Genomic DNA, 25,927 nt, shown 5'->3' with positions numbered 1-25,927 from the left:
TCTTCAATACTGTGCAAAAAGTAACAAGCTACTGGGTGAGGCAGCAGGTTCTTGTTTTCTGATTTAAAACTAACAACAACAACAAAAAAAAAAACAGCAGACACACACCACAAGGAGTAGCTTACATTCTGATGCCTCCTTCAAAGATGGGGAAGATTGTAAGAAGTCAGACTGCAAAACCATAGCTAAGAACTGTGAGCTGCTGAATCAGCTACAGCACTCATGGCCCAACCTCACACAAAGCCTTAAAGTATTTTTTTTTTATTTTTAAATGATGACGATTAGCTTGGCTCTGTTTACAGAACTGCAATTGCAAAAAGCTTATTTTGTGATGCTGCTTTAACAATAAAAATTTTTTACTCCAACTCATCACTTCAGCCAGGTCTGGCAACTGGTGAGGTGAGCACTGGGCCCAACTGTCAGGACTTTATCTGCTAAATTTCTGTTTGCCTGCTCCTCTACTAAAAATGGTAACTGGTATAAAATGCAAGGAAAAAAAAAAAAAACTGAAAATCACCAGCTGCACCAAAGGAAAATCATTCTGTGCATACTGTAGCCTGATGTCTTTGCGCTGCTTTTTTGGTTGGGTCTACCAGCATTTCTGAGAATTCCTTATCTGCAAGTGGGGCTGCCAGTGCAATGTTCACAGCAATGTTCAGGGAGTATGCTGCCTTGCAACGTGTCTCCTCTCATTCATGTTGCATAGATAGGCTTTCACAGCAGACTGATTCACGTGTGAGGAATGTTTGCTAGATATCCCCACAGGGCCCACAGACTGTGGTTACTGCTTTCATTTGCAGCAATCTGAAGATTCATGTTTCTCTCATTAAATCAGTGATGACACATTGAATTGCAGGTCCAGGCATAGACCATGTTCACCATGAACATCTATATGCATACTGTTCATACAAAGACATTCTATATTCGTTTGCAATTTGATCATATGTACAGCATAGATATGTCCATTAATTTCTGCAAATATTTACACCATGCCATTAAAAACAAATCTTTACTCTCAAAGGGCAGAAATACCATACTTTCAACACTGCTGGACGTGTTGATTAGCCTCTTACCTGACAACCTTGTAAAGCTTTATACAAGCTGCATTTTATGCACCATGACTTCATGAGTCTTCTCACCATATATAGAAACTAATCACTTGGCTGAAGGACTTTGCAGAACCAGGCCCTGGCTTTGTGATGTTACACTTGATTGAACAGGGTTTCATTTTATACTTCATGTGGATCTTAAAACCGCTTTGTGTTGCAAATACTTCCTCAAGCTAACCATGGAAATTTGGACTTGGGACTGTATATGCAGGTGAGGTGTATGTGGATTATCTCCTATAATTTGTTAAATGCCATACACATTCTCATTCCTCCCCTTTCCTGTTTTTATCACACAGATGCTCAATGACATGTTTAAGCCTTTTCAAAAGGTCAGAAAGGGAGGGAGGAAGCACAGGTCAAAAAGGTAAGTGATGGGAAAAAGGAAAGGAAAAAACAGAGGCAGTCAGGAAAGCAGTGCAAACAGATGTAATGGCATTCTTTGTTTTCTAAAGAAACATGCTGTACACATATTACATTATAAAAAGTTAATAATAGAGAGAGTATTAAAAATGAAACATTTCAATGACTCAAACAAGAGAAATCTTCATCACTGTCTACTGATTCCAGAAAATAATACTTCAGTGATAGTTCAAACTAAGAAGTCCTCCACTGGTTGGTGTCTAGGTACCCCCAAGGGTGCCCTTCCTTTCTCTTATACTGCAATACAGTCACGTAACTTCTTAAAACCAGACCTTCTTGGAGCAACTTGTAGCTATCATTAGATAGTAAATAAGTGAATTGCTGAGACAAAGCTATTAAGAATGATCAGTCACAGAATAGTTGGACTAAGATAGCATGAGCTAAAGTATTTTGTTCAGTTTTAACAAGAGTTATACCAACTTTCAGTGGTCCCCTCTATCAAAATACAGTATTTTCATGCTCTGCTGAAGAGAAGATCATTTCCTGTCCTTCTTTAGTCTCCTAGTGCTCTTTTCACCACCAAGCAGACCACCTCTTTCAGTAACTACCAAGTACCAATCATCCACATTGTGTTTGCTAAAAAGCATTTACATGCAAGTGTTTAAATCCTTAAATAATGCAGGATTTTCTTTTCCTGCTATTTAGCAACTAGAACCAATGCTAGGTGACACAGACAGATCTCCCCAAACTCCACGAAGCAGTTTCCAAAGAACAGTTTAGTGCTGTTGAAACACATTTGACCAGCTCTGGTGTCTTACAGCATGCACCAAACAGCAAATGGGGGAGCCTGCTGACTATGTCATGACTGGCACCTTGCAAAACTGTTTAAATGATGCAAGTAGTTCTTGTGAGCCTGAAATCAATGTACGCTACTGACTTATGAGCTTACATCTCATGGCTGATCGACACTGATGTCTAAAGAAGCACAGAAAAATTGTCTGCTGTGATTGAGGTAGACTATAAAACAGGGTGCTTTTAAGATTGCTCTGACATGCTGTATGCTTCCAGAATAAAAATATCCGAAAGTCTGACAAAATTGGTATCGGTCACAGTTTCAACAAGAATATTAAGGGGAAACCTTGCTTTTGTAGATAATCAAGTTTAAAAGGTTCTAAATTATGAAATCCAGAAATGACCTTTTCCACTTACCTTAGTGTTCATACAAGATTTTCCACGTTTGTACTCTTTGTGACTTGCTCTTTTATCAAGCTTGTTCCACAAAGCTTTGGCCTTCCATGTGGTTACTCTTGACTTCAGTTTGGTGTAAAAGTTTCTGTTGTCCAAAGGATCTAATTCAAGTTGGCGAGTGAGAATATTAAAAGCCTGAATGGTACCTTTGCATGTTGATGCTTGGACAAAGTTTTCAAATATCTGTCCAGCATGACTGTATTTTTCATCATTGTTTTCCTCCATGTTCTGGAAGAAGTGTTCAAAAGGATTAAGCTGGAGCTCTCGTGCTAGGGTACAGGTAACCAACACTAGCAGGTACTTCCAAGCATGTTATTCCTAGAAAATACAAACATCGGTTATGTTAAAGCAGGTTCTGTGAAAATTAAGCCCATGAATTGCATATCCAATGCAAATATAACAACACAGCATATGACTGTTGGACGACAAGGGTATTCAAGATGTGCTAGAAATAAACCTACTTGCACTGTTACGACAAGTACTTCGTGAAGACTGTTACAAAACTCCTACACACAAGTCTACTTCAAAATCAACCTGCTTCACCTGAAGTCTGAGAATTTCCTTAATTTTTATTCAGTGATAAATGTTAACTAACGGATTAAGAAAAAACAAATGATCAGATGCTTTTCCTAACCCGGATTTAAGTCACAGCAAGTACATCTCTAGCAACATTTTGGTCTTTAGAATCCTTAGAAATCTGCAGCCAAATGTCAACGCCATTTTAGGGAATTTTCTCCTGTTGTACAAGCTACGGGCAAGAGCACAGCTTAGCCAGAGCAATTCAGAACTGGCCCCATCACTTACCACAAGCAAATGCACACAACAGGCTAAGCAGAAACATTATCACAAGGTATACCAGAACTGATGAAACAGTATACAAGTAACCACAGAGAACTCCCCTTTTTCTAACTCTTGCCAAAATGAGAAATGGATTGGTGCTGTACTGCATGGAAAGGAATTTCATCTCCACACACTAAAAACTGAAGTTACGTGTTTGGAGTCTTACCCTGTCATGTGCTAATGATATAAAGTAATGATGTTTGGCCCACTAAGCTCCGCTGTCTTTTCCTAGTAATGTGATCACTGTTGAACTGTGCCTCATAGTCCAGATAAATACCCTTACACTTTGTAAAAGCAAAGCTATTCTAAATTAATGTAAGTTCGCAAGAACTAAAATACTTTCATTGGGGTACTCCCTTATCCTTCCTTAACCTTGCTCTCAAGTCTCTAATGGGGAGTGTCACAGAGTCAGACAAGGTCTGAAAGAAAATATCCAAGTGGATTTCACATTTTCCAAGAGAATTATTATAGGTTATGTGTAAACTTGTTCTCAAAAGTGCGTCTACCTGAACTCAAGTCCTGAGATTTGTCATATATTCGTTTTCTTGCTATTAAAGAATTATCTACCAGCCCAAACAATTAAAAAACTAAATCAATGCTTGGCTAACCTTCCACATAATTAGTTATTTTGCTAGGAACATCATCTGTTGGCTGATAGTTTTAGAACAAATAGTTAAAGTGCCTTTGAAGTTACACTTTAATTTAACACTGTTCACAAACTATTCATTCTCTGCTCACATTTCCTTCACAGAAGAAAACAGAAAACATAACCAGTGTATTTAAGTAACGAAGAGACCTACCGTGTCTATCTTACAATCCTCTAATACAGAAAAATATTATGCAACATATTAAAGAGATCCCATGGGGAGATATAAGGAAGCATTTGGAACACTAACATTCCCTGGCTATGCTCAGAATAAATAACCTTTGTGCGCACATCAGTTTGCTGTTGGTTTGTGGGTAAAATAAATTGGCAATGTGAAGAGTTTGTACATTTTCTTAGAACAAATGTCATGATTAAATATATAGTGCCAAGAATAAGTCAGGAAATTTTTGTTTTCCCCTCTGAATACTTCATTTATCAAGTGTTCCGTGCCCTTTTCTGAAGAGTTACATGAAGTACAAACATTTTATATGCCCCAACTTCCAGAAGGTTTAATTTTTCAATAAACTGAGTGCTATGAACTCCCGTTGACTTGAGAGAAGTTGAGGATGTCCAGCACCTCTCCAGGTTCAAGGCCTTGATTAATGAGCACAACTGCATGCTGGCAGGAGACAGCCTGGATACCAGGACACATGGGCATGGGGGTCCAGGTGTGACACTCACCAGTCCTTGGGAAGGCAGAGATACACAGTGACTTCTGGGTATATAGGCACCCCAGGATTTGAGACCAATTAAAAGAAAAAAAAAGATAAAACACTTACTTTATGTAACTTCCATATCTGCTGGAGAGATTTTTAACAAAAAGCCAAAGCATTTTTAATTTCACTTCAAGTAATTACAAATAGCTTCTTGGTGACTGTGGAAGTGTCAGTGAAATGCTGCACTATGGCCAGTTCAGCCAAGCGTGTGGTAGCCAGATTAGGTTTTCTTCATGGCTTTACACTTGCATCATTATTGCCTCAGCACTACAAGACTTCCTCCCCACTCTTTTCAATAGCTCACCACAAGATTGTTATCATGCTCATGTAACACAAATATCTTTAAAACTCCAGCATAATTCATAAGAGTTCAATCACAAACTCTCAAATTTAATTTATTTTCTGCACACAGAAATGAGACTTACAGCCTCAGCTGTTTCCACCCAGCAAGGAAAGGGCCAGGGGGAGCAGGAAGAGTAAAAGCTAAAAAGCAGAGCCATACCTGAAGCAACCTAAAAGCAAAATCAGCAAATGCCAGGGCTGATATGGTAAAGAGGACAGAGCCAGCAGGAGTCACTGTGGGCAAAGTGAAGGGCAGGGAAACATTTCTAGCTCCATGCAAGCTAGTGGAACCATGTGTTGCATAAGTACACAAACGCACACAGCAGGCCTGGGCTTCCCCTGCCTTTCCTCTGGGGGAAGAGAGCAGCCAAGAGACCTTCCCCAGGCTTAAAACTTTCCTCCTTCAACACTGCAAAGCCGCGACTGAGGCTGTTTTTGATGGGCATGAGATTTTCTCCACATGAATTTCCAAAAGGATCCCATCTTGTCCATACTGAGAAGCTGCATCTCAGCAGACATTTGCTCATCAGCTGAGCATTTCTCCTTGCTGCGTCACAGGTCATGTTCTCCAAAAAAAGCCAGTCTGTGGTCAGAAAGGCCAGATGACACAGGAGACTCTAGTTACTGGAGTTTCTGGTTTGCTGGAAATACCACTTTTTTTTTTTTTTTTTTTTTGCATTAAGACTGTGTTGACAGCAGAGAGGAAAATGGTGCTGTAAGGATATGCAACTCATGGAAAAGTATATGCTTTCTTCTGAGGAGTCAGCAGTATTTCACTGCAGTGTTGTGCATAACTCACTAAAAATAATGCAATGAGGACCAGAAGTTGAATGGAGTAATTAACTACAATAAGTTTTGTGTTCTGTAATCAATTCAAAAACCTAAAATGTAATACATAAGATGTTTACCTGTAGTGGGAAAAAGGCCAAACAAACAAACAAAAGCATTTGAGGAAAATACAGGAATTCTTAAAGGACCATCATTCACCCTTTGTCCTCCCTCACCATGTAGATAACTCATGTGATGAAATACAGGTCTGATAATCTCATCAAGGTGAGTATTGAGGCTGAAACCACAACTTATGCTTGTCAAAGTGTCTGTTGAACTTCTTCTGGAAACACAAATCGATAAATATAGTGAAGTTAATTTGAAATTTTACTCAAGTACTGCAATAAAAAATTAGACCACAGAAAAGAAGAGAATTATCAGGAAAAAGAACTGTTTGTTCAGACTATTAAGTCAGAACTGAAACATACACAGGTTTTGGTAGTTTTGGGTTAAATTCACAGCTAACAATACATGTAGGTCCCATGCATGATGCATTAAGTGCATATGAGAATTTGGCTTTCTACAGAGTTTCCCATGCTATTAGGAAGCTCTGGAAGGCTCCCAGACACAAGCTGCAGACACTGGGAAGCAGAAAGGTTGCATTTTTATGCTAAATTATCCCTTTCTGCCTCCAATCAGGGAGGAAACAGGAATGTCACATGAGAGAACTTGACAATTACTGTTCATCCCTGGTGTCTACCCAAGGAGAAAGTTTAAAAAATTGGAGAAAGGACAGAAAGAAAGTGGAAATTAAAGCAATGGTGCATGTACAGACAGGCATTTGCTTTCATAGGTATGAAGTCTTGGCTAATGCTTCCTTTTTGTGGAACAAGCTCTATTGCTACAGATAATTTTGAGAGTAGCAAACAAAGCGTTAGGATAATTTCATGAATTATCACTCCCTAAATTGATGTGCAGAGCAAGGGTCACATCCGCACATGAAACCCTTCAGCATAATACAGCAAACAAAGTTGACATACAGGAGTCATTAAATGAAAACGACTAACTTTTGACAATAATAACATGGTGAAGCACTTGCCAACAGTGTTTTGAGGCAGTCTGCTCTCAAAATTATTTTTTTTTTTGGAGGCTTAGTTGCCCTATTGGAGAGATAATGACCACTAATTTTAAACTTGCAGCACAGTCAAGTCCTTCTTTAGTCTCCTAGTGCTCTTTTTCTAATGTTTGAGAACAAGTTCCTCAGGGAGATTGGAAAGGAATTAAATTCCTAGCATTTCAATACTACTAATCCCAATTCTGTTTTCAATACAGCCCTAATTCTGCTATGTTTACTGAGAGCAAATTCTTTTAAGACTTTAGTTTGGCATGCAGGCTACAATACATTTACTGTTTGCTTAAGGTTAAAAACATCATCAGAAATGAAAAAGTAGATTCCGCAGCATCTGTAGTACTTGTTTACTTTGGCGCTTCTTCATCATCAGTAAAAACTGCAGTATTTCTGCTCTCTTCCCTAATATAATTGTCTAAAACCTCAGCATCATTATGGTAAGTGACATTTGCACATGAAACTGACTGTATTATGGACCACGTAGGCTTTTCCACTTAGTTTCTACTCACACTAGACACTTTGCTCTCATGATGGCCATTTTAAATACAAATATTTCTATCTGGAGGAAACACAGCTTTTTGGTGGTTTGGTTTCTTTGCATGTTTTCCTGGAATTGACATTATGTGATTCTAGTAACAACTGAATCTCTCCCTTGTTTTGCTTATAAAACCAGTTAAAACACAAAAGTACATTTGCCTAAAATACTTGCTTTTTTATTGGTGACAAAGAGAAAACGCATTTCTTGAGATACACAACCCTCACAGAAACATCAATGAACAGAAATCGCTTCTGAACTAAGCCTCATGAACAGACTTTCTATAGAAAGAGCAAAATTCTTTTTCTGTATTTTTTATGAAGAGCTGACTTCCACAGAACTACTGCAAAATAACTTCTCAGGCCAAGTGTGGAATTCAAAACAGTTCCTACCGAGACTCTGCCTGTGAACTTACAAGGTTACCGTACATGCTATCAGCTTGTTTTGCCGAAGTCATACGAGACATTTCAAACAGCCTTCCAAACGTGTGCTGCTGTGCTGATTTAACCTGCTAGATCTGGCACCAGTCTAGAATAAAATAGAGCTGGAAGCATGGGCACGAGCTGTGAATATTTCTGATGCATACACAGGAAGAATAAAACTAAATGATCTACCAGGAGGATTTGATCTGCCACACAGATTAAGTCACACTGCACACATTTTAAAGTTGAAGACTTTAAAAATAGTCCGATTTGTTTCTTGATGTTACTGGTCTGACGTTTCCAGTTTTACAGTGAGAATATGCTACATCATTGACAGAAAAATGAGATCAATCCCTTCAGCCTGCAGCTTGCATGTGCCTCCATTCATGCAAACATACAACGTTGGCATGGACAAGGCGTGTGATGCTGCCTAAGGACTGCATGTGTAATCCCAGAGACGGAAGCTCAAACATCTGCACCCGCACCTCCACCACTTTTGGTGGCTTTGGGGCCAAAGCCACCCTGCATTTGCTCTGTCATACGGCCACTCTTGCAATGCAGAATTCAGACAAAATTAAACAGAAAATTTGCAATTGTGTGGGTTGCACCATTCTGCCGCCTGCACGAGAAGTCCTGTCCTGGAAGCATCACTGAAACCCCCAGGCACTCATTTTGCAGAACATGGGCACAAGTATTTCAAATGAACAACAACACATATTCTTTCAGGTATGTATATGCAGCATGTACTCAAACTACTGATCAGAAATACAGATATATGTAAAACCCATTCCTCAGAAAATAATTATTTTTTTCCTAGCAATGGTGTTATACTACATATACCACCAGAAACTGCAACTCTAAAATTTTAAGTTAAATGGTTTTGAGGGAAAAAGATTCTCTAACCCAATTATTATTCTTTGGTGTTAGCACAACAAAGATGGTGTATTTATTTTACGCAGATTCTGACTTAAATACATTTAAGTGCTGCTTATATCTTTATTATCTGGTTTTAATTCATATTTTACTCAAAATACAGAACAAAACTATGCAATGTAAGTTTTTACTGCTACAGTTACTTTATACAAATGTTTTATGATCAATTCTGTTTCCGTGATATCAATTACTGTTTCATATGGTAAACACCTGCAAAACAGGTTCTGTCCTTCAGCATCTGTTTCATAAACCTTCTTTTTAACTAGAAAAAGAGGCATGTTGAAGCACAACGAAAACTCAGCATATGTAGACGGATCATCTTAAGGCTATTTCAGGCATACTGCCCATATACAAATACTGAGATCTGAACCAAACAATAACCTAAAGAGGTTAAAGAATCCTAAAGAATAGACTAAGGAAGCTTAAAGAATCTAAATTTCCTCAAGTAGGAAAGATGTGTGTCCCAGCTGCAAGCCGCATTGTAACAGTCATTAGCACAAACCTGCTAAAACAAAGGCTGGCATCTTCCATGGAACTCCAGAAACACCAAGCTTTTGTAACAACCTTACAGGGACCATCAGAAATTACAACAGAGCCTAAAACATGATTATGGGAACACTGTTGCTGCTCTTTGGGCACCATTATGGGGCAAAGGTTAAGGTGAGGCCCCCACTGTACAAGCTAGTAGGTGCTCTTTGCTGTAGGAATTTGTTATTTTGATTTGCCCACGTTCGCCCAGAGCTTGTTTGTCTGACATAGGTTCACAGGCTATACCCTGAGGTAGGAAAGCAGAAATTCACATCTTACATCATTTTGGGAAGGATTTAAAAACAAACAACAAAGCAGAACAAAAAACCCCTTGAGCCTGGGTGCATTAAACCTTGGATGCATTTATCTAGCAAGAGCATCCCCATGCATGTGCTTATACACAATGGAGTGCATTCAGATATACTCAAGGTTTTTACATATCATTACAGCTGAAATCAGCTAAACTTAAGCCTAACAGTCATCTGGGCTTGCCACATACCCTAAAGCCTTCAGGCAGGAGTGTGGTCTGGAAAAAAATGTGAACAAGTTCACAGTGATGATACTTATCATGAGCAATAATTTACTGCTGATTCCTTATGATGAGTCATTTCCCGTTAAACTACACATGTGCAAGAAATAAATTCAATGGCTAGTAAACCAGGACCATACATGCAGGTCACTTCATGTATGCATGAGCTGCACTCAAACATGCAACTTCAGTCATTGACTTAGTTTCTTTGCCCAAAAATTATGCTTTCCTAAATAGAGTTAGTAAGCAGGATGGACAGATAATATTTCATGAAACAAAAGTACTAATACAGGACAGGCTGATTTTGCAAGAATTGTTCATTGATCAAAATCAGGTAAAAACCTAATGCTCAGGATCTGGTTCTCTTTTCTTCATACCATCCCCTGCATATTTTCATATGCACCAGTCTCCTTTGTAAGGCACAGTGGAGATTATCAGAATTTTAACAGTCACAGAGAACCATAACATTTGGATGAATATAAATTTCAGAGAATTTAGAATTTAGTTGGCCAAGATTAATGCACACCTAAGGGTCTAATTGCTTCGTGAGTTTTCTAGGCATACAGTTAAACAGAAAAAAGTATTCAACTTGGTGGGTTGTGGTTGTTACTGTTTTGTTTGCTTGTTTTTGAGACAGCAACTCATAGCGAGTATTTAAAAACTGTTATTTCTATGGAGTCATAAAAGGTTTATTAAAGGGTCCCAAGTTTCCATATAGTAAATATACTCACAGAAAACTTTAGGTGATTAAGCCACATTCATTAGGGGGTTAATGTTATACATAAACAAGATACTAAAACCTCACTCTTGTTTAGACTGGTTACAAGAAAACATTTTTCAGTGCTGCTGTAGCAGATTAGAAACACAATATAAACAACAATAGAAAGTTTATGCTGATGTTTTTCCTTGGTCGGGATCACAAGAGAGAAAGAAGAAGTACGCCATACGGAATTTAACATCAGCCAGCAAGTAAGCACACCTCTCAAGAAAAGACACCTGTTATTCAAGTTAAATGATGTTATGAGAGAACTGTCAGTGAAAACAGTTAAGTGGACAAACTTTAAGCTCTTTGCAAATCCTACCTTGTTTTTCCTGTGATGACATGATTTCAAGATCACACACTAGAACAGCTGAGGTATAACAACTTAGCACAGAACAGGCGGTGGGTTGGATGGTTAATCAGCACAAGATTTTTTTACTTTCGGTAGGATGCTAGGAGTCTGACAGCTTCAGACAGCAAGTAACTTTACTGTTCAGCTACTATAGTCACATTCAGAAGGGAGGCGGCAGATCCACGTGTGCTGGGGACGCAGAGACCATGCCACTCGGTGCTGCACAGCCACAGCACCGCACTCCCACTCGCAGCCCCACGTCCTCCTCTCTGCTCCTTACCTCCAAGGCACAGGGAAAACTCTGATAGCACAACTGTGTCTGAGAAGCATGAAAAAATGTATACCCACCAGCTGACAGAGTCAGGTCAGCAAAATCCCTGGTGTAGATGCAGCTATACCAACAAAACTGAGCCACATTTAGAGGCAGTGGTTCCTCTAATAGAGCTTTCCCTTTGTGTGCAAGGAGACATAATTATGGAGGTAAATACACCGCAAATAAAAGAACAAACGCATAGACCAGGAAAAAGCAGACTCTTAGTCAGCAGTCATGGAAATCATCTCACTTTGAGAACAGGGATAATCCAGAAGACGGGGCAGTGAGATGGGCTGTGAGCTTACACAGCAGTGCCCGGGGAGGTGCTGCCGCATGTCCAGCATTTCTCCCAAGCAGAGAGCGTGAGGCAAAGAGGCCACCAGCCTCCACAACTTACTACTTGCTCCTGTGGGAGCCCCATGTACCCAGACACAGCTGTCCCCCCACTGAGCCCAGGGAGCTACAGGGTAGACAACAGCAATCACCACTGCTGCTCAGACTAAATCGCCCAAAGACATTCTCTGGAAAGACCATAAAGTGCCTTGCAGTGAGGGAGCAGGGGATACCAAAGTGAGACTGTCTTTTGTTTCCCCTTGGGATTTCTGTGAGAAAGGACAGGGAAACTGGTTGTTTTATTATTATTTTTTTTAAACCAAAACCATGAAGTGATAGCTATGCTGAAGCAAACTGCCCAGGGTTTGTCTGGGGGAAAAGAGGGAGGAAAAAGAAAGGCACCAACAGAATACCTTCAAAAAGTTCTCAGGAGTACATTGCAGAGTGTGGATCTCTGGTTCATGTATCTTCTAATACATTTCCCTCTCATTACTGGGGCTGTGGCAATTACCCAGGAGCTGAACAGGGGGAAGAAACAGTGCAAGAGCTGCAAGACACCAAGGGCTGCAGGCCTCAGTAATTCGTTTGGCAGAGCTGCCTTCATCTGTAGACATCAGACTTTCAGATCAGTAACCAGGATTAATCCACTGAAAACATAGACGGTACTACACTGCCAATAATAAAAGAAATAAAACATTCTGAGCAATATTTTCATATGTATATATACATCCACTTTTAGGAACCATGTTCAGCTGTTACCATTTGAAAATGCGAGCTAGCACACACTACTTCCTATGGCTTATAAAGGTATTAAGATTATCTGTTGCTCTGAAATATATGGGAACTGCAATTAAGCTAGAGAAAGAAAAAACAAAAACAGCAAAGTAGTTTTGAGTTGCAGCTGATAGGCTCCTTGGCTAGAATACTGTCAGATCACCACCAAATACCAGCCACTGATCAACACTGGAAACTGTGAAGAAGCACCCAGAGAAGTCAGCCAGAGGGTGGTGGAAAATGAGAAAACTTAGGTTGGACACCAAACTATGCTCTAGGGGACGTTTACATGAGAAGACAAAAAAGAAAATTTACTTTGATTGCTTAATTAATGTTTTCTTTTTCTGGTCCTTGTAAGATGGACCCATAGTTACCAGAATAGATTAGAAAAGACACTGCTTCTCAAAGTAGAAGCAAATATTTTTGGAAGAAAATATAAAGTACAATTTCTACCACTTCCCAAAAACTGGGGAAAAACAAAGTACAAACAAACTGACAAAAAAAAAAAAAAAGATCCCAAGAGTTAAAAAAACATCATCCATTTCTGCTGCAGAAAAACCTCAAAACAACAAAACACATCTCAAAACATTATTTGGGAGGAAATCCATCAGAAAAAAAAATAATAGTGGTAATAAAATGTTAGGAAGCAATCCCTTCAAAAAAGCTTTGAGGGCAGAATATAATTAAGCAGTATCAGAAATGATGACGAATATATCATTGTTTTCACAAGGCAAGCTGAGAAATGGTCAGAATTAAATTAGGATTCATCTTCTCCAGTACAGAAAAGTATTACTAGAACATGTGAAACACCAAAAGAGCATTTAGTAGTAATTGTTCATCATATACATTTCAAAGACCCGTTCCAAAGGCCTGGGGTTTTAACTCTGTCCTGTGAACAGTAGTGAAGATCAACAACAGGGGATGCATCTTCTTAGGCTTAAGTATGTAAAAAGATGACTAATGAAGAGTCTGACGATAACATTTGTTATTACAGTTCTTTCATATATAGCTCAAACTACTTTTATATTGCCCAACTTTTAGCAACTAATCAAGAAGAGAGAGAACTGACTGTCAGATAAAAGAGGCAGAGAAACAATTTTGGATATAACATACAAAACAAATATGGTGAAGTTCTTAGCTTTACAAATATGATTAAAAAACACACACACACAAACATATTCAGTACTGAGACTGCAACATTACATTGGCTTGGACTTGTACCTGGTTACACATCAGCATAGATTTCTCCCTCTCTCCTGCATACAGGTAAGCAGTAAGAGTTTTATTTCACCGAAATACGCAAACAGATCTTTATCTAACTAACTGCAAGGCATCATGCTTTAGTTCACTGGTAATAGAGCTAACTAATGCCCCGATACAGTGGGTGCCTTACTATTGGGGTTGAATATTAACATAACCAGTGCCCCAAGAGCAACGTTGCACAAACCAGCATAGACTTTGTTGCAGCATCTTTCAAAAGGACATCACTACACAGGGTTCCGAGTGCTCATAAACCCAGGAGAACAGCACAGACAGCCTTGACTTGTGCTGCACTTTCTTCGCCTTTTAATTACAGACTGCAGTGATCAGTGTTTGGCATCTCACTCTGCCACTGCCATACCAAGCCTACCTTCTGGACTCAGCATCAGCATGCAGGTGGCTGATGATGGAGAGGTGCAGACAGAACAGGGTGGATCCACGTTTGGAGCAGCCCCAATTCTGTTATCCCTCCCTTCACAGCACAACAATGGATGCTGGTGAGGATGGGCAGCTGAAGGACCCCCATTTAACACTACTCACTTCACTACTCTGCTGCAAAGAAAACCCACATTGACAGAAATGCCCCTAAAGATCATTTACCACTTCGTGAAGCATTGATGGACTGGAGGGAATGATATATATAAATAACAAGGAAACTTCAGAGGTACCATCAGACACTTTTTGCTTTCCAGCTTAGACTTTAAAAAAAACAAACAACAAAACACAGATACACAAAATGTTTTGTTCCAAACAGTTGCTTGGCACTGCTGCTTGGATTACTAAAGGCAATGAGCAAGTGATAAACAGCGTGAAGATGCCCTCTGAAATAAAAGCTGAACCATGACGGAATGTAAAATTGCAGCAGTTCCCCTTTCAGTTTTGAACTTTAGTTAAAAACAGGTTTTTCAGTATACACTGCACCCAAAGGCATGTGATCACAATTCTGGTTCAGGTATTGTGCTCTTACTGCATGGGAAGGGGGGGAGCACACACAGTTGGCACACCGGGACCAAATGATATAATTTGCACAGTATGAGCTCACTCCCCTCATAAAAGAGAGTAAACGTACAACCTAAACCTCAAATTAAATTATCTCTGAGGAAGAAGCATAGGACGAGTTTAAAATGAGCTTATATCAGCTCTGAAAGCAGTGTGTTCAGGGAATGGTGCTTCCTTTTCCATCTAAGTCACACTACAGTGGAATACTATCTGAACAAAAACTCTCAAACCAGTAGCCAAAGGAGAAAAATAAAATTTGAAAAGCACAGGAGTATGAAAAAAGCTTGTATAGGAGTCAAGAGACTTCCATAACGCATTTCTACATCAGAAACCCTTGCAAAAAGCAGCCAGGAAGTGACTGCAACGGTCACAAATCCATTTCTTTAAGGTATAGCATGCAAGTTTTCACCCCCGCCCTCCTTCCTGCCCAGCACAGATCAGCATCAACTACATTAAGTTCAAATACGTCAGAACCTCCCCTGTGCACAGATTAACACAGCAAAGTCTTTGAACATCACTGCCTCCTTGGTGGTGTTTCCAGCAGCCAGGAGGATGAGAGGGTTTTCAGACCTCATGTTTCTATCAAAGCTAAACTGAGCTCAAATTCTTCACTGATGCTATCAACTTCAGGGAGCTCCTTTCAAACGAGGTCCATCAGACATACTGCCATCTGCATCAAAGGAAAACTGGCTCCTTTCTGGCCAGACTAACCTGCTACCTTTAACTGCCACATTTAAAACTACTACATGCACACCCAAGGATATATTACAGTGCTTGTGCTTGTGAATGCACATCCCAGGGTTCCTGCTGCTACTAATGATGTGAAGCTTTTCAGGAAACTTGTTTGTCGTATTTCGCACAACGGTGTGTATGTGCTCCGTGACCCAAAGTCCTCCCACCCCATCTCCTGTAGTCAGGGCTTTCTCATCTCTGCCCGTTGCTGACCACCAGTCCTGGCTGTGACCCGTGCACTGCTTCTGGGGGAGCAGCACAAGTACTCCAAGAAAAAATTCAAAACAACCAAGTATTTGCTTATCAGATGCCCTAAAGCTGCAAGTCAATTTGTCCAGAACAGTTTATTCCTAGTTTTTCGTGATCGATATTGAGAACTTCTCAGTTATTTGTATCAGTGGGAAAAATAAGCTTAAGATGCTATACATTTGCATTAAGTAAGGAGACTAAAGGAAACTGTAAAGAAGTTACAGATGCTAAATTACTTCTGTGGCCACTACAATCTCTCCTCTTGTTGCCCATAGAATGTGCACATGAAACGCTGCTTTGAATACATAAAGCTGGTCTGAGAGATTACTGGGGGGAAAAAAGTGCAGAAGGCACTTCATTGGCTTCCTAACATCCAGTGTATCAAATAATTGTGAATCAACTTCTACAGAATACATTTCTCCAAGGCATCATGGCAGCGTACAGCAAGGCACAGACAATTCACCTTGGTGTTTTCAGATCAGATTGTATTCTACATAGGTCAGTACATAAACTGGGCAAAAAGCACCCTTTCTTCCTAAAACCAGAAGTTTTGTGCAGGACCCCAGCAGCCGTCTTCCAGCAGCTGGGGCAGCTGTGCTTACCTGATTACCCCTTTACTTTTGGACAGATCTGTACCAGCAGGGCTGCTCCAGAGCTGCCATGTCTCACAGCACTGTGGCAAAGGTCTATTAATTAAAGGTCTTTTAACCAGCAGGTTAAAAGGTCAGGTTTGAGGACTGGTAAATCTGCTTACAGCACACACCCAACAGGCGGGGCCAGCAATCTTAACCAAACACCTTCAGCACAGCCACTACTAACCTGCCTTCAGTTCTCTGGACCTACAAAATGCCCGAGCAGGTGAGAGAAGTGCACCATGCTTGCAGCTGCTACTTTTACAGAGGAGTCCCTCAGCCCCTGACAGCCTGCCATACCCTAATAGGCACAAATACTTCCCATGGTAAGAGGCACAATAAACCCAGTATGCTTCCAGTTCCCCACAGAAAACCCAGATTGCTAGCAACAGGTACCAACACAACTACAACAGGAGTTCCCAAATGAATTTCTCCACATTTTTGCCTGCAAACTGTTTTTTGATCCCTACACGGTTGCTCACTCACATATCTCATGGCATAAGGCTGAAATTTTACTGCTGGAATTTTTATCCCAAGCGGTAGGAATATAATCTAGAATATAGATTTAGAGGAGAAAAAAATAATGGGAAGAGGAACAGGTAAAGGCAAAAGATCTGAATGAGCAAGTAAAATACACTTTTGGTGGAAGAAAACTATCTTTGGTGCAAGTCTTGCTGCCACTTCCTTGCTTACAGAAAGTTACAGTTGCTGTAACTGACACTGATAAAAACCTTCAGGTCAAAGCACCTTGAGTGAAATTTTTAAACATGTTCTAAAAGAAGAAAGTTCAGCTGTTTCCACCTTCCCTTAGCATTGGTAAGGTTATCATTACGGTGTGCCACTGCTATAAAACGAATGCAGTCATCTACAATTGCACCACAGAGATGGCTCTGCTGAGAACAGGGGAGGGACTGCACCTGCTGGGGTGTGCCAGGTGAAACTCATTGGCATCACAGCATATGACTAAGCAGGTATTCTGGTACATCAGTACTCAACCACTGATGTGAAAATAAAAGGTAATTTCTTCCTATTTCACCCCCGCCCCTAAAATACAACAAAAAAAGTTACCTGTATGAAAAGAGACAGAACACTGGAAATGATGTTTAAGAAAACTTAATAGGAAAAAAAAAAAAAAAAAAAAAAAACACCACCACTCTACTATGTAGAAGTTCCAGTAATTCTCTCTTTCTCACGTGCATTTTCAATAAATTTTGCATGGGGGTTAACATACTGGCTACAGGACAGACAGGTAGATAGATAGAAAAGGAAGGCCTTCACATTCTTTGTTTATCCATTTATTACTTCAGCAGAGCCAATAAAACTGAAAAGATGTCATCTACAGGCTTTGTGATCTAGGAGAGTGAGAAGTTAGTCACAGACCAATATTTACTTCTTGTACGCAAATACAGACCTGCTGCACTATATATGACATTCATTTATTTACCTTAGAAATCAGTGAACTAACAGTGACACTTAAATCATTATATAGCTATTTTCCAGATTATATTGGTAGCTATATTAGCTTGAGGTTTCAAATGAGCCAGAGCACCTTAGGCACAAGTATCCTCTTAAGTCTACGTCAGTCATCTCCCGCTGAACATTTTACTTGTCGAAGAACCCACATCTTTACCTTAAAGAGCAAAAGAGTTTCATATCTACATAATTTTGTAGAACTACCTGCTTTACCTGGCCACCTGAAGGATGCATGTAAACCCATTACAAAAAGCTGAGTCAAGAAGCTGTCAACAAACAGTGCTAATTCATTTGTGTACTTTGCTGCCAGATTGAATGTTGGAGGCACCTTACATAGCAACACACAGAACTGTCTCACCCTCCTCTGAAATAGCTGTGCAACTCCTTTTGTTCCATCCTAATGCATGATGAATACAGTAAATGGGAGACAACATTTTGACTCCATAACTGAGACTGAAGATGCTCCCACACACAAGTTACTGATCATTAAGTCAGGTAGTAGCCAAAGAAGCACCTATACATAGACTCAGTGGTGTGAATTAAAAGGAAGCATAAAAAAGCCTTAACATATGACCAAGTTTCTGCATTTGTCATGAAAAACATTAAATACATTACTGGATCCTCTACACTCATGTACTAAGGAAACAATCACAGCTCCCTCCTCAGCACAAAAGAAAATGCAAAGAAAATAATACTCCACTTTGCATTTTTATATAGGTAAGTATAAGCTGAAGACCTTGCAGATCTCCTTTCCAACAAAAATACGGAGAGGAAAACTCTTCATTGTAGAGTTCCATCCCCAGAAGTAAACCTGACAGCAGCCTTCTGTCCCAAGCAAGGGGCCAGCACCCACCTCTGCTGCCCACACCCAGGCCTCTGCCAAGCTTTTGGGTACACCACGGCTCCCCTCTCCCATTCCAGTACCTGCTGCTTCACATCTCTCACAGCCCCCTTCCTCTTAGGACTGCCATCAGGCTCAGGACACCATAATCCAGCGTCAAAGAGTGCCCAAGTGCCTGCGGTCAGCATCCTGCTGAGTCCACCTGCAGGGGAGAAGCGGTGCTCCTGACAGCACAAAGCCACCCCCCTCTGCGTGCTATTCCATGTTTATCTTCACAACTGGGATGTGAAGTAGTCATTACAATTACTCCCCAGAGAATATTAAAGGTGATTCTCCACTCAGCAGGCACAAAGGCAAGTTGGCCTAGAGCATGTTAACCTATTTTCCTGTCTCCTTATCTAAGTATCAACGTTACAAACAAAATGCAGCTGAGCTGTGGCACTCGTTGTGTCTTACTGTGCTGTGTGGAGCAGCTCCGCAGTATGTGTGGGGGATATTACTCACCACCTCACTGCTGCAGTTTCATCTCAGATACCTACTCCTAAATATATACCAGGTACATGGGACGAGACCCAGCACTGCATCAAATATTTGGCACGCTGTCTCAAATTACCTTTGACACACAGGGTTATTTATACATCATGGCACACTGCATGCCTCTGTGACAAGATAGCATCACATCATACCGTATGTCAGGAATGCAGGCAACAGATTTAAGCCAATCCCTGCTTCAAGACATTTTTACTAGGAAGGCCGTCACAAACTGAGTAATATCCGTTTTATACTCTGAAAAACGTACGCTATTCTTTTGCAGGAAATAAAGTCAACCACCCTAATCCTTCCCCCCTCTTATATACATCCCCATCAGAACAACAGAAAGATGTTTCTTCCGTCTTAATAGGCTCGTTATTGGGACATACTGAGTCCTTTACACAAGTCCTAATGCATTTGCTAGGACACCTAATGTTGACTTGTTGCAAGGGCAATGTTTCGAAGAGTAATTACAGCAAGAGGTATTTGGTTACACATGCTGACTATTGGCTTTGAACATGCACCAATAGTTCATATTTACGGAGCTTGTTTCCAAGCCTTAAACATGTGCACATTTCTGATATTCATTCAACCACATTAATGTTCTGAACACAAACACCAGAGAAGTGTCATCTGTTTTTTTGTGTTTTTTTTTTTTTTTTTAATCCATAGATAGAAATGGAAGGAGTCTACATTTTGCATTCATCTTATGAAGCAACACCATGAAATCTGAAAAATGGCTCCATAATTCAGTATCTGCTATCCCTACAGCTGTGCAATTATCTAAACAATTTTCTGAAGTGATAGCAATAAAGCACATGTGACAACCACAGGAATTCGTAACACTCTCTGGAAAGGGAAAACCTAACACTGAGAGAAGGCCATGAGTTTGGATTTGAGAGAACTCATTCACATATATTCACAAATCTTCTCCTAGTCTGTTCAGACTGCAACTTAAAATTATTCTCCATCTCAGCACAAGGTGACACAGCATGAAGAAAATCCATAATAAAAAGCCTGACAACAAGCACATAGAATAAATACAATAAATGACCCTCTACAAAAGGAAGCTGATACCATGAGTAAGCAGAAAACAAAAACTACCTACTATCTTGTAAAGTTAATTAAGGGTAATGTTTAACAAGAGGAGCTTTTTTTTCAGCTGGAAAGAGTGTCAGCAGAAAAGACTGCATTACACAGCATGATGAACTTCTCTCTTGCATTTAGCAACTGCCTTCAGAGACCACATTTGTTTCTCTAAATCCATCTGTGCTGATCCCTGTGCACAAAGGTCTAAACGACAAAGCTATCGCACATCGCTACCACTGCTAACAGATGGGACTCACCTCAGCCAGTAACATGGTTTACAGTTATTGCAATATACTCAATCATTTAGATACAATAAGAATTTCACTATCTGCCAAACACAAGTCTTCTCAAAGATAGGGGAGAAAACAAGCTTCTCCTGCTCCAGCTTTTGTTATTAATATTATTTTTGAATGGTTAATGATTTGTAGCTGGACTCCTTCATTTGAATTTGAAGATGGTGGATTACAAAGGAACATCTTGGTAGATCTAAAAACCTTCTAACTGGCTACTGGAATTGACTATTCAAGTAAGACAACAGCAAAATATGTTATCTAAACTAAAAACTGCACATTTTATGGATATGTGATACAATTATAGTAAGACTATTTAAAGTTAGTTAAAAACATACCCTTGTATTCCCAACAAAAACAAAAAATCACATGGCTTTGGAAATTCTATTTTGATGCTTGGCTATGTCAGTCACACAGAAGGATAAACTGTAACACTCCCCCAGTCATTACTGCAGTCTACACAGGCAATAAGCTGCAAGCTTAAAAGGTCTGAGAAGGGTTTATCATGGACTAACAGATCTGAAGAACCTGCTTTTTAAGAAGCCAAAACCCTGTAACACACATTTAGAGTAATTTTAAAATCTGCATCGATGAAAGCCACTTGACTGAATGTAGCAAGTAAAGTAACCACTAGCATTGGTTTGGACAAATAATGCCAATGTTGGTGATAAGAACAAAAATTTAAATCTAATCCTAATATTCCCAATACAATACAATTAAACCATCTGTCTGAAGGAGTCAGACCCCAAATAGCAAGCTTTTGAAGACCAATTAACAAAATGTAGCAAGGTTCCAGGTGTAGGAAAAGTGTAGCAAAGAGCCAGGCAGGTCATCTCTGAAGACATGGGTTGTCTGCAGAATGATTCCTTTCTCAAAAGGTCTTACCATTACATCTCTAAGACAGGGAAAAATAAATAAATAAATAAATAAATGAAAACAAGTTCAGACTTTCCTCCAACATCTGAATTACTTGGACACTGAAATAAACACAATCAGAACTTGAACTGAACATGAGCTAGGGCAGTAACGTCCATCATAATTTGTGTTGTGGTAGGATCCACCTTTCTGACAAGGAACTGGGCTTCCTCCCCCGTCTCACATGTTAGATGGCCCCCAAACAGAGGGGAAAACAAAACAAAATCCCTCACTGAACAGCAGTCTGAAGCAGGAAAAGGGCTTGACAGCATACACAGCTCAGATTTAAACCCAAGGCAGAATTTTTTTCCTTTCATGGAACTAAGAGTCTAAATATGACTAAAGATCATTTTAGGGATGTTTTCACTTGCTTGTAAATGCAACTATGCATAGATGAAAGAGTTATTCTTAGTCATCTTCTCTACGTCAAAAATAAACCCAGCAATTTCCAGAATGTGTCACAGTACAATATTAACTGGGTATCTGCAGTCACTGAACCAGTGGATACTTAAAAGCCTTAATTTAGAATATCTCTTTATTTTCTGGAAACAGGCTAGTGTGTGGTGCTGGAATACCCCGAACTACTAATACCACTTCTGAAGGAGTCAATCTGGCAGCATAAACACCTCTAAAACTGGTTCTAGTGACAAGCACACCAAACAGCATGCCCTCCCTTAGCAGCCAGGGTGCCAGACACAGAGCAGAGGCTGCATTTTTCAAATTTATGGCAAGTACACAAGGACTCTTCAAACAGAAAGCTTGAAAAGGTGCATCAAAGAAACAATTTGCTCACATATGCTGTAAATGTATATTATACAAGTACACATGTATTATACATACATATGCGTGCCAGGCTGCCTGTACAGACACACAGAGTGACCCCTCAGCCTTCCTGTAGCTCACTCACCCTGGATGCAAGACACAAGGAAGCTGAGAAAACAGAAGTACCATACAGGAAGGCAGACCTAAATTTCAGTCACCTGACATTGGTATCAATTTTAAGGGAAACAAAATGCACCTTTCTCCTCAGAAGCAAAGCCTCTTCACTAGAAAGCTGGTTTTCCTGCTGACACCAGGAGAGTCAAACTGAGAGGAAGGGCTCCTGAGGAACAGATACACGTTACCAAGGGCTCACAACAAATGTTACAGCCACATGGAAGAGTCCCAGTGGGAAATATATAGCATTTGAAAGTTTTCCCTTGAGTTTTCAAGATACTAATTATAAAATACCAGAGCAGTGAGACAGCTGGAGCAGATACAAGGTACGTGCTAAAAGAGGTGAAAGACTTAGAGCATATTCACAGAGAAACCAGATAGCAACCACCTCTCATTTTATGGGTTTCTTACACTTAAATAAAAATAAAATAAAATAATAAAATCTTTTCACACAACACCTACTTCTAGATCCTTCACAAAACCAAAGAAAATCTGAAAACTCCTCACAAACAGCAGTGCAACCACCACCCAGCACTAAGCTTACCACACTGCTGTACAACTTTAGGGCAACAGTAAGGCAATGAAGAACAAAAAAAAAAAAAAAGAAAAAAAAAAGAATCAGTTTAAAACAAAGATGACTTCTCATTTCCAAACACTTAGCAAGCCAGTAAAGAACTTGCCCACTTTCACAGATAAACCAGAAGTCAGGCCACTTGCTGCCAGCCACACAGAAAGAGGAATTTTACTGCAGCATCCTTCAGTTTTCTACTGGAGTTTCATTTCTCAGCTGCACATTATAAGCCACAATTTCAATACCTTTTTCACATAATATGAAGATAAGAGCAGCAGCCAATATCAAGCAGCGTTTTACAGCCTTCTTGCATCAGGTATTAACTTGATAGGTTTATCTAATGTGGGGAATAATACATGTTTTGCTAAAAAGCAGGACTGAATAAAATGCACCAGTTGAATGTTACAGAACAGCCTGCCAGGATGCAGTCTTGCTGTGTGAAGAAATGAAGATGCAGGAAAAAGCCCCAAAATTTCTAAACCTGAGGCTTTAGGTGAAAAGAGGCTGTTACACATGTGTGACACAAAGGTGCACACTCACAACACTCACAGGTGACACAACAGTTGATTCAGAGAATATTGATGTCCTGTGGCATGTGCTGCTGGTGACCCCAGCTCTGCATTACTTCCACTGCAGGCTCTGCTATCTGCCCAAGGGGGGAGGCAGAAGCGATAAGGAGGAGGTGGGGTAAGATTCCAGTCGGGAGTAAGTGGCTCATTACTACTCCAGGCAGCAAGTAAAATGGTTACAGAGATAAAAACACCACTTGTATTTTTAAAGACAACTTCTATTTTCAAACAGAGAATGGTAAATTTATTGTACTTTGTTTCAGATTTTAAAGTGAAACATGACAAAACACAAGACTGAACATAAGATTTCATCTGGGTAAGACTCAGATCAAGGATATGTAGAGGGTGAAGTGAATGAGTATAATTTCAATTCTCAAAGCTTTAACTAGCCTCATAATATGCGGGGGGGGAGGGGGGGGGGGAACTTACACTATCTCCAGAGCCAGGAGAAAAAGTCTGCTGATACTTCAGTACAATTCTTTACAACTGAAGTTTCCATACGATCCGTTCCCTGGAAGTGATGAAAAATGCTGTGTTTAGTGAAATAGCCAGATTCTTCAAAGTAATCATACGTGGACAAACACTTATACACAAGAGTGCTTGTGTAAATGAGAAGAGACATGAATTCCAGTTTGGTCGTTGGATGATCTGTTTTCCACCCACGTAATATGGACAGATTGTAATAAAAAAAGCAACCAACAAAGAATGGGGGAAGCAAGATGCCCTCTTTTCTCCCACATGAAGGTACTTCGTGAACATCAATTAGATGTTAATGTCCCTGGGCGGCAAGTGTGACAAGCCCTATTAGGCCAGTTTGAAGATCAGGACACTGAGTCACACAGTGAGATTAAGAACTTCCTCAAAACCGACAGCAGAGCCAGAAAGGGGGCAACTACACCCCAGCTGGGCATTGCAGCAGGAGGCTGCTGTGCTCTGCATTATTACAAGACGTGGAGTCTTTAGAGAGAAAAGAAAAAAAGGGAAACGAAAAGAAAAAACCTGCTTATATGAAGTTTTCTGGCCATGCCGACGTGCCTCAGTTTTGACCTGCAGGGACCATCCTTAGATGCAAGAATGCAGTTCGGTTTCCACGCTCGGATCGCATTTTGGCTGAAAGTGCCAGCAAGGTTGCCAATTGTAAACGGTTTTTAAAATCGGCAGAGACCTCCAGATCTTTCCCGATAAGCTAGTTAAGGAGAGAACTGAAAGCTTTTTCACACCGGTTCAACCGTGTAAGCCTAGGGGCAAATAAATCTACACTCGCCAGTCTTGAAACCAGCCCTTTGCCAGCTATCTGCATTTAAGTCACACGTTGAATTTGCACACACACAAAAACGGAGCGAACACGACAATTACTCTCGTAGGCTAAGACATACTTCAAAGCCCAAAGAAAAGCCCAGCAGATGCCACGTCCAATTAGCCCGGAAGGTGAGCAGAGCAGGGTGTCACACTCATTAACGCGCTCATTAAGACGCGTCCAACCTAATGGCCCCCTTCGGTGTCGCAGGGCGCTCTCCCGGGGCGCTACCAGGGTCTCCCGACACCGAGGGCTCCCGCTCCTTTTCCTACCTCGCCCCAAACCGCCCGCCCGGCCACGGCCCCGGGCCGGCACCGCTGGGGGAGCGCCGCGGCCCCGCTCGGGGAGCACAGCGGCCCCGGCCCGCCCAACGCCGCCCTCGCCCACAGCCTCCGCCGAGGGACGGGGACGACCCCGACCCCGACCCCGACCCCGACCCCGGCCCCGGCCCCGGCCCCGACCCCGGCCCCGCTCCTGCCGCACCTGCTCCGCCCGCAGCAACGCGACCCTACCGGCGGCGGCGGCGGCGCTCCGCATGCTGCCCGCGGCTCGGCTCGGCGCGGCGCGGCGCGGCGCGGCGCGGCTCGGGGCGGGGCCGGCGGCCGGGGCGGGCCGGGGCGGGCGGCCCGGCCGCCCCAGCCTCATGCGGGCCGCCCCGGGCGCCCGCGGGCTGGCAGCAAGGTGCGCGGCCCCGCCGAGCGGCTCTTCGCTGCGCCCCCTCGCGGCCCGGGGGCGCCGCGGAGGGTCCCGGCGGTGCTCCCCGAAGCCCCCCCGGCGGCACTGCCCCGCTTCAGAGGCAGCGGCCCGTCCGTCACCGCGTCTGTCACACCGCATCCTAACACTTTTTAAAAACCTCAGCAGGCCTACCATTTATTTAAGTGACTGAAAACAGTCAAATATTTTGAC

The 25,927-nt window shown here is 41.2% G+C and overlaps 1 protein-coding gene across 28 annotated transcripts in view; it reads right to left on the bottom strand.

Moving 5' to 3' along the window:
- Positions 1-25,673, bottom strand: part of MICAL2 (microtubule associated monooxygenase, calponin and LIM domain containing 2) — a 124,272-nt gene extending 98,599 nt beyond the window's left edge. For 12 of the 28 annotated variants that reach the window (XM_068685349.1, XM_068685357.1, XM_068685358.1 and 9 more), the window contains exons 1-3: positions 25,505-25,659; positions 24,154-24,235; positions 2,679-3,035 (exon numbers count right to left, since the gene is read on the bottom strand). In XM_068685349.1, the coding sequence (XP_068541450.1) occupies positions 2,679-2,942 (264 nt within the window). In that variant the 5' untranslated portion in view covers positions 2,943-3,035; positions 24,154-24,235; positions 25,505-25,659. Of the gene's footprint in view, positions 1-2,678; positions 3,036-4,884; positions 4,919-24,153; positions 24,236-24,723; positions 24,835-25,504 lie in introns of those variants that run through there. The other 16 variants (XM_068685363.1, XM_068685366.1, XM_068685369.1 and 13 more) reach the window with 10 other exon arrangements.
- Between the last annotated feature and the right edge of the window lie 254 nt (positions 25,674-25,927).

The sequence above is a fragment of the Anas acuta genome, chromosome 5 (assembly GCF_963932015.1).
Source record: "Anas acuta chromosome 5, bAnaAcu1.1, whole genome shotgun sequence".
In the NCBI taxonomy this organism is placed as follows: domain Eukaryota; kingdom Metazoa; phylum Chordata; class Aves; order Anseriformes; family Anatidae; genus Anas; species Anas acuta.
This window is presented reverse-complemented; position numbering and strand designations above follow the sequence as displayed.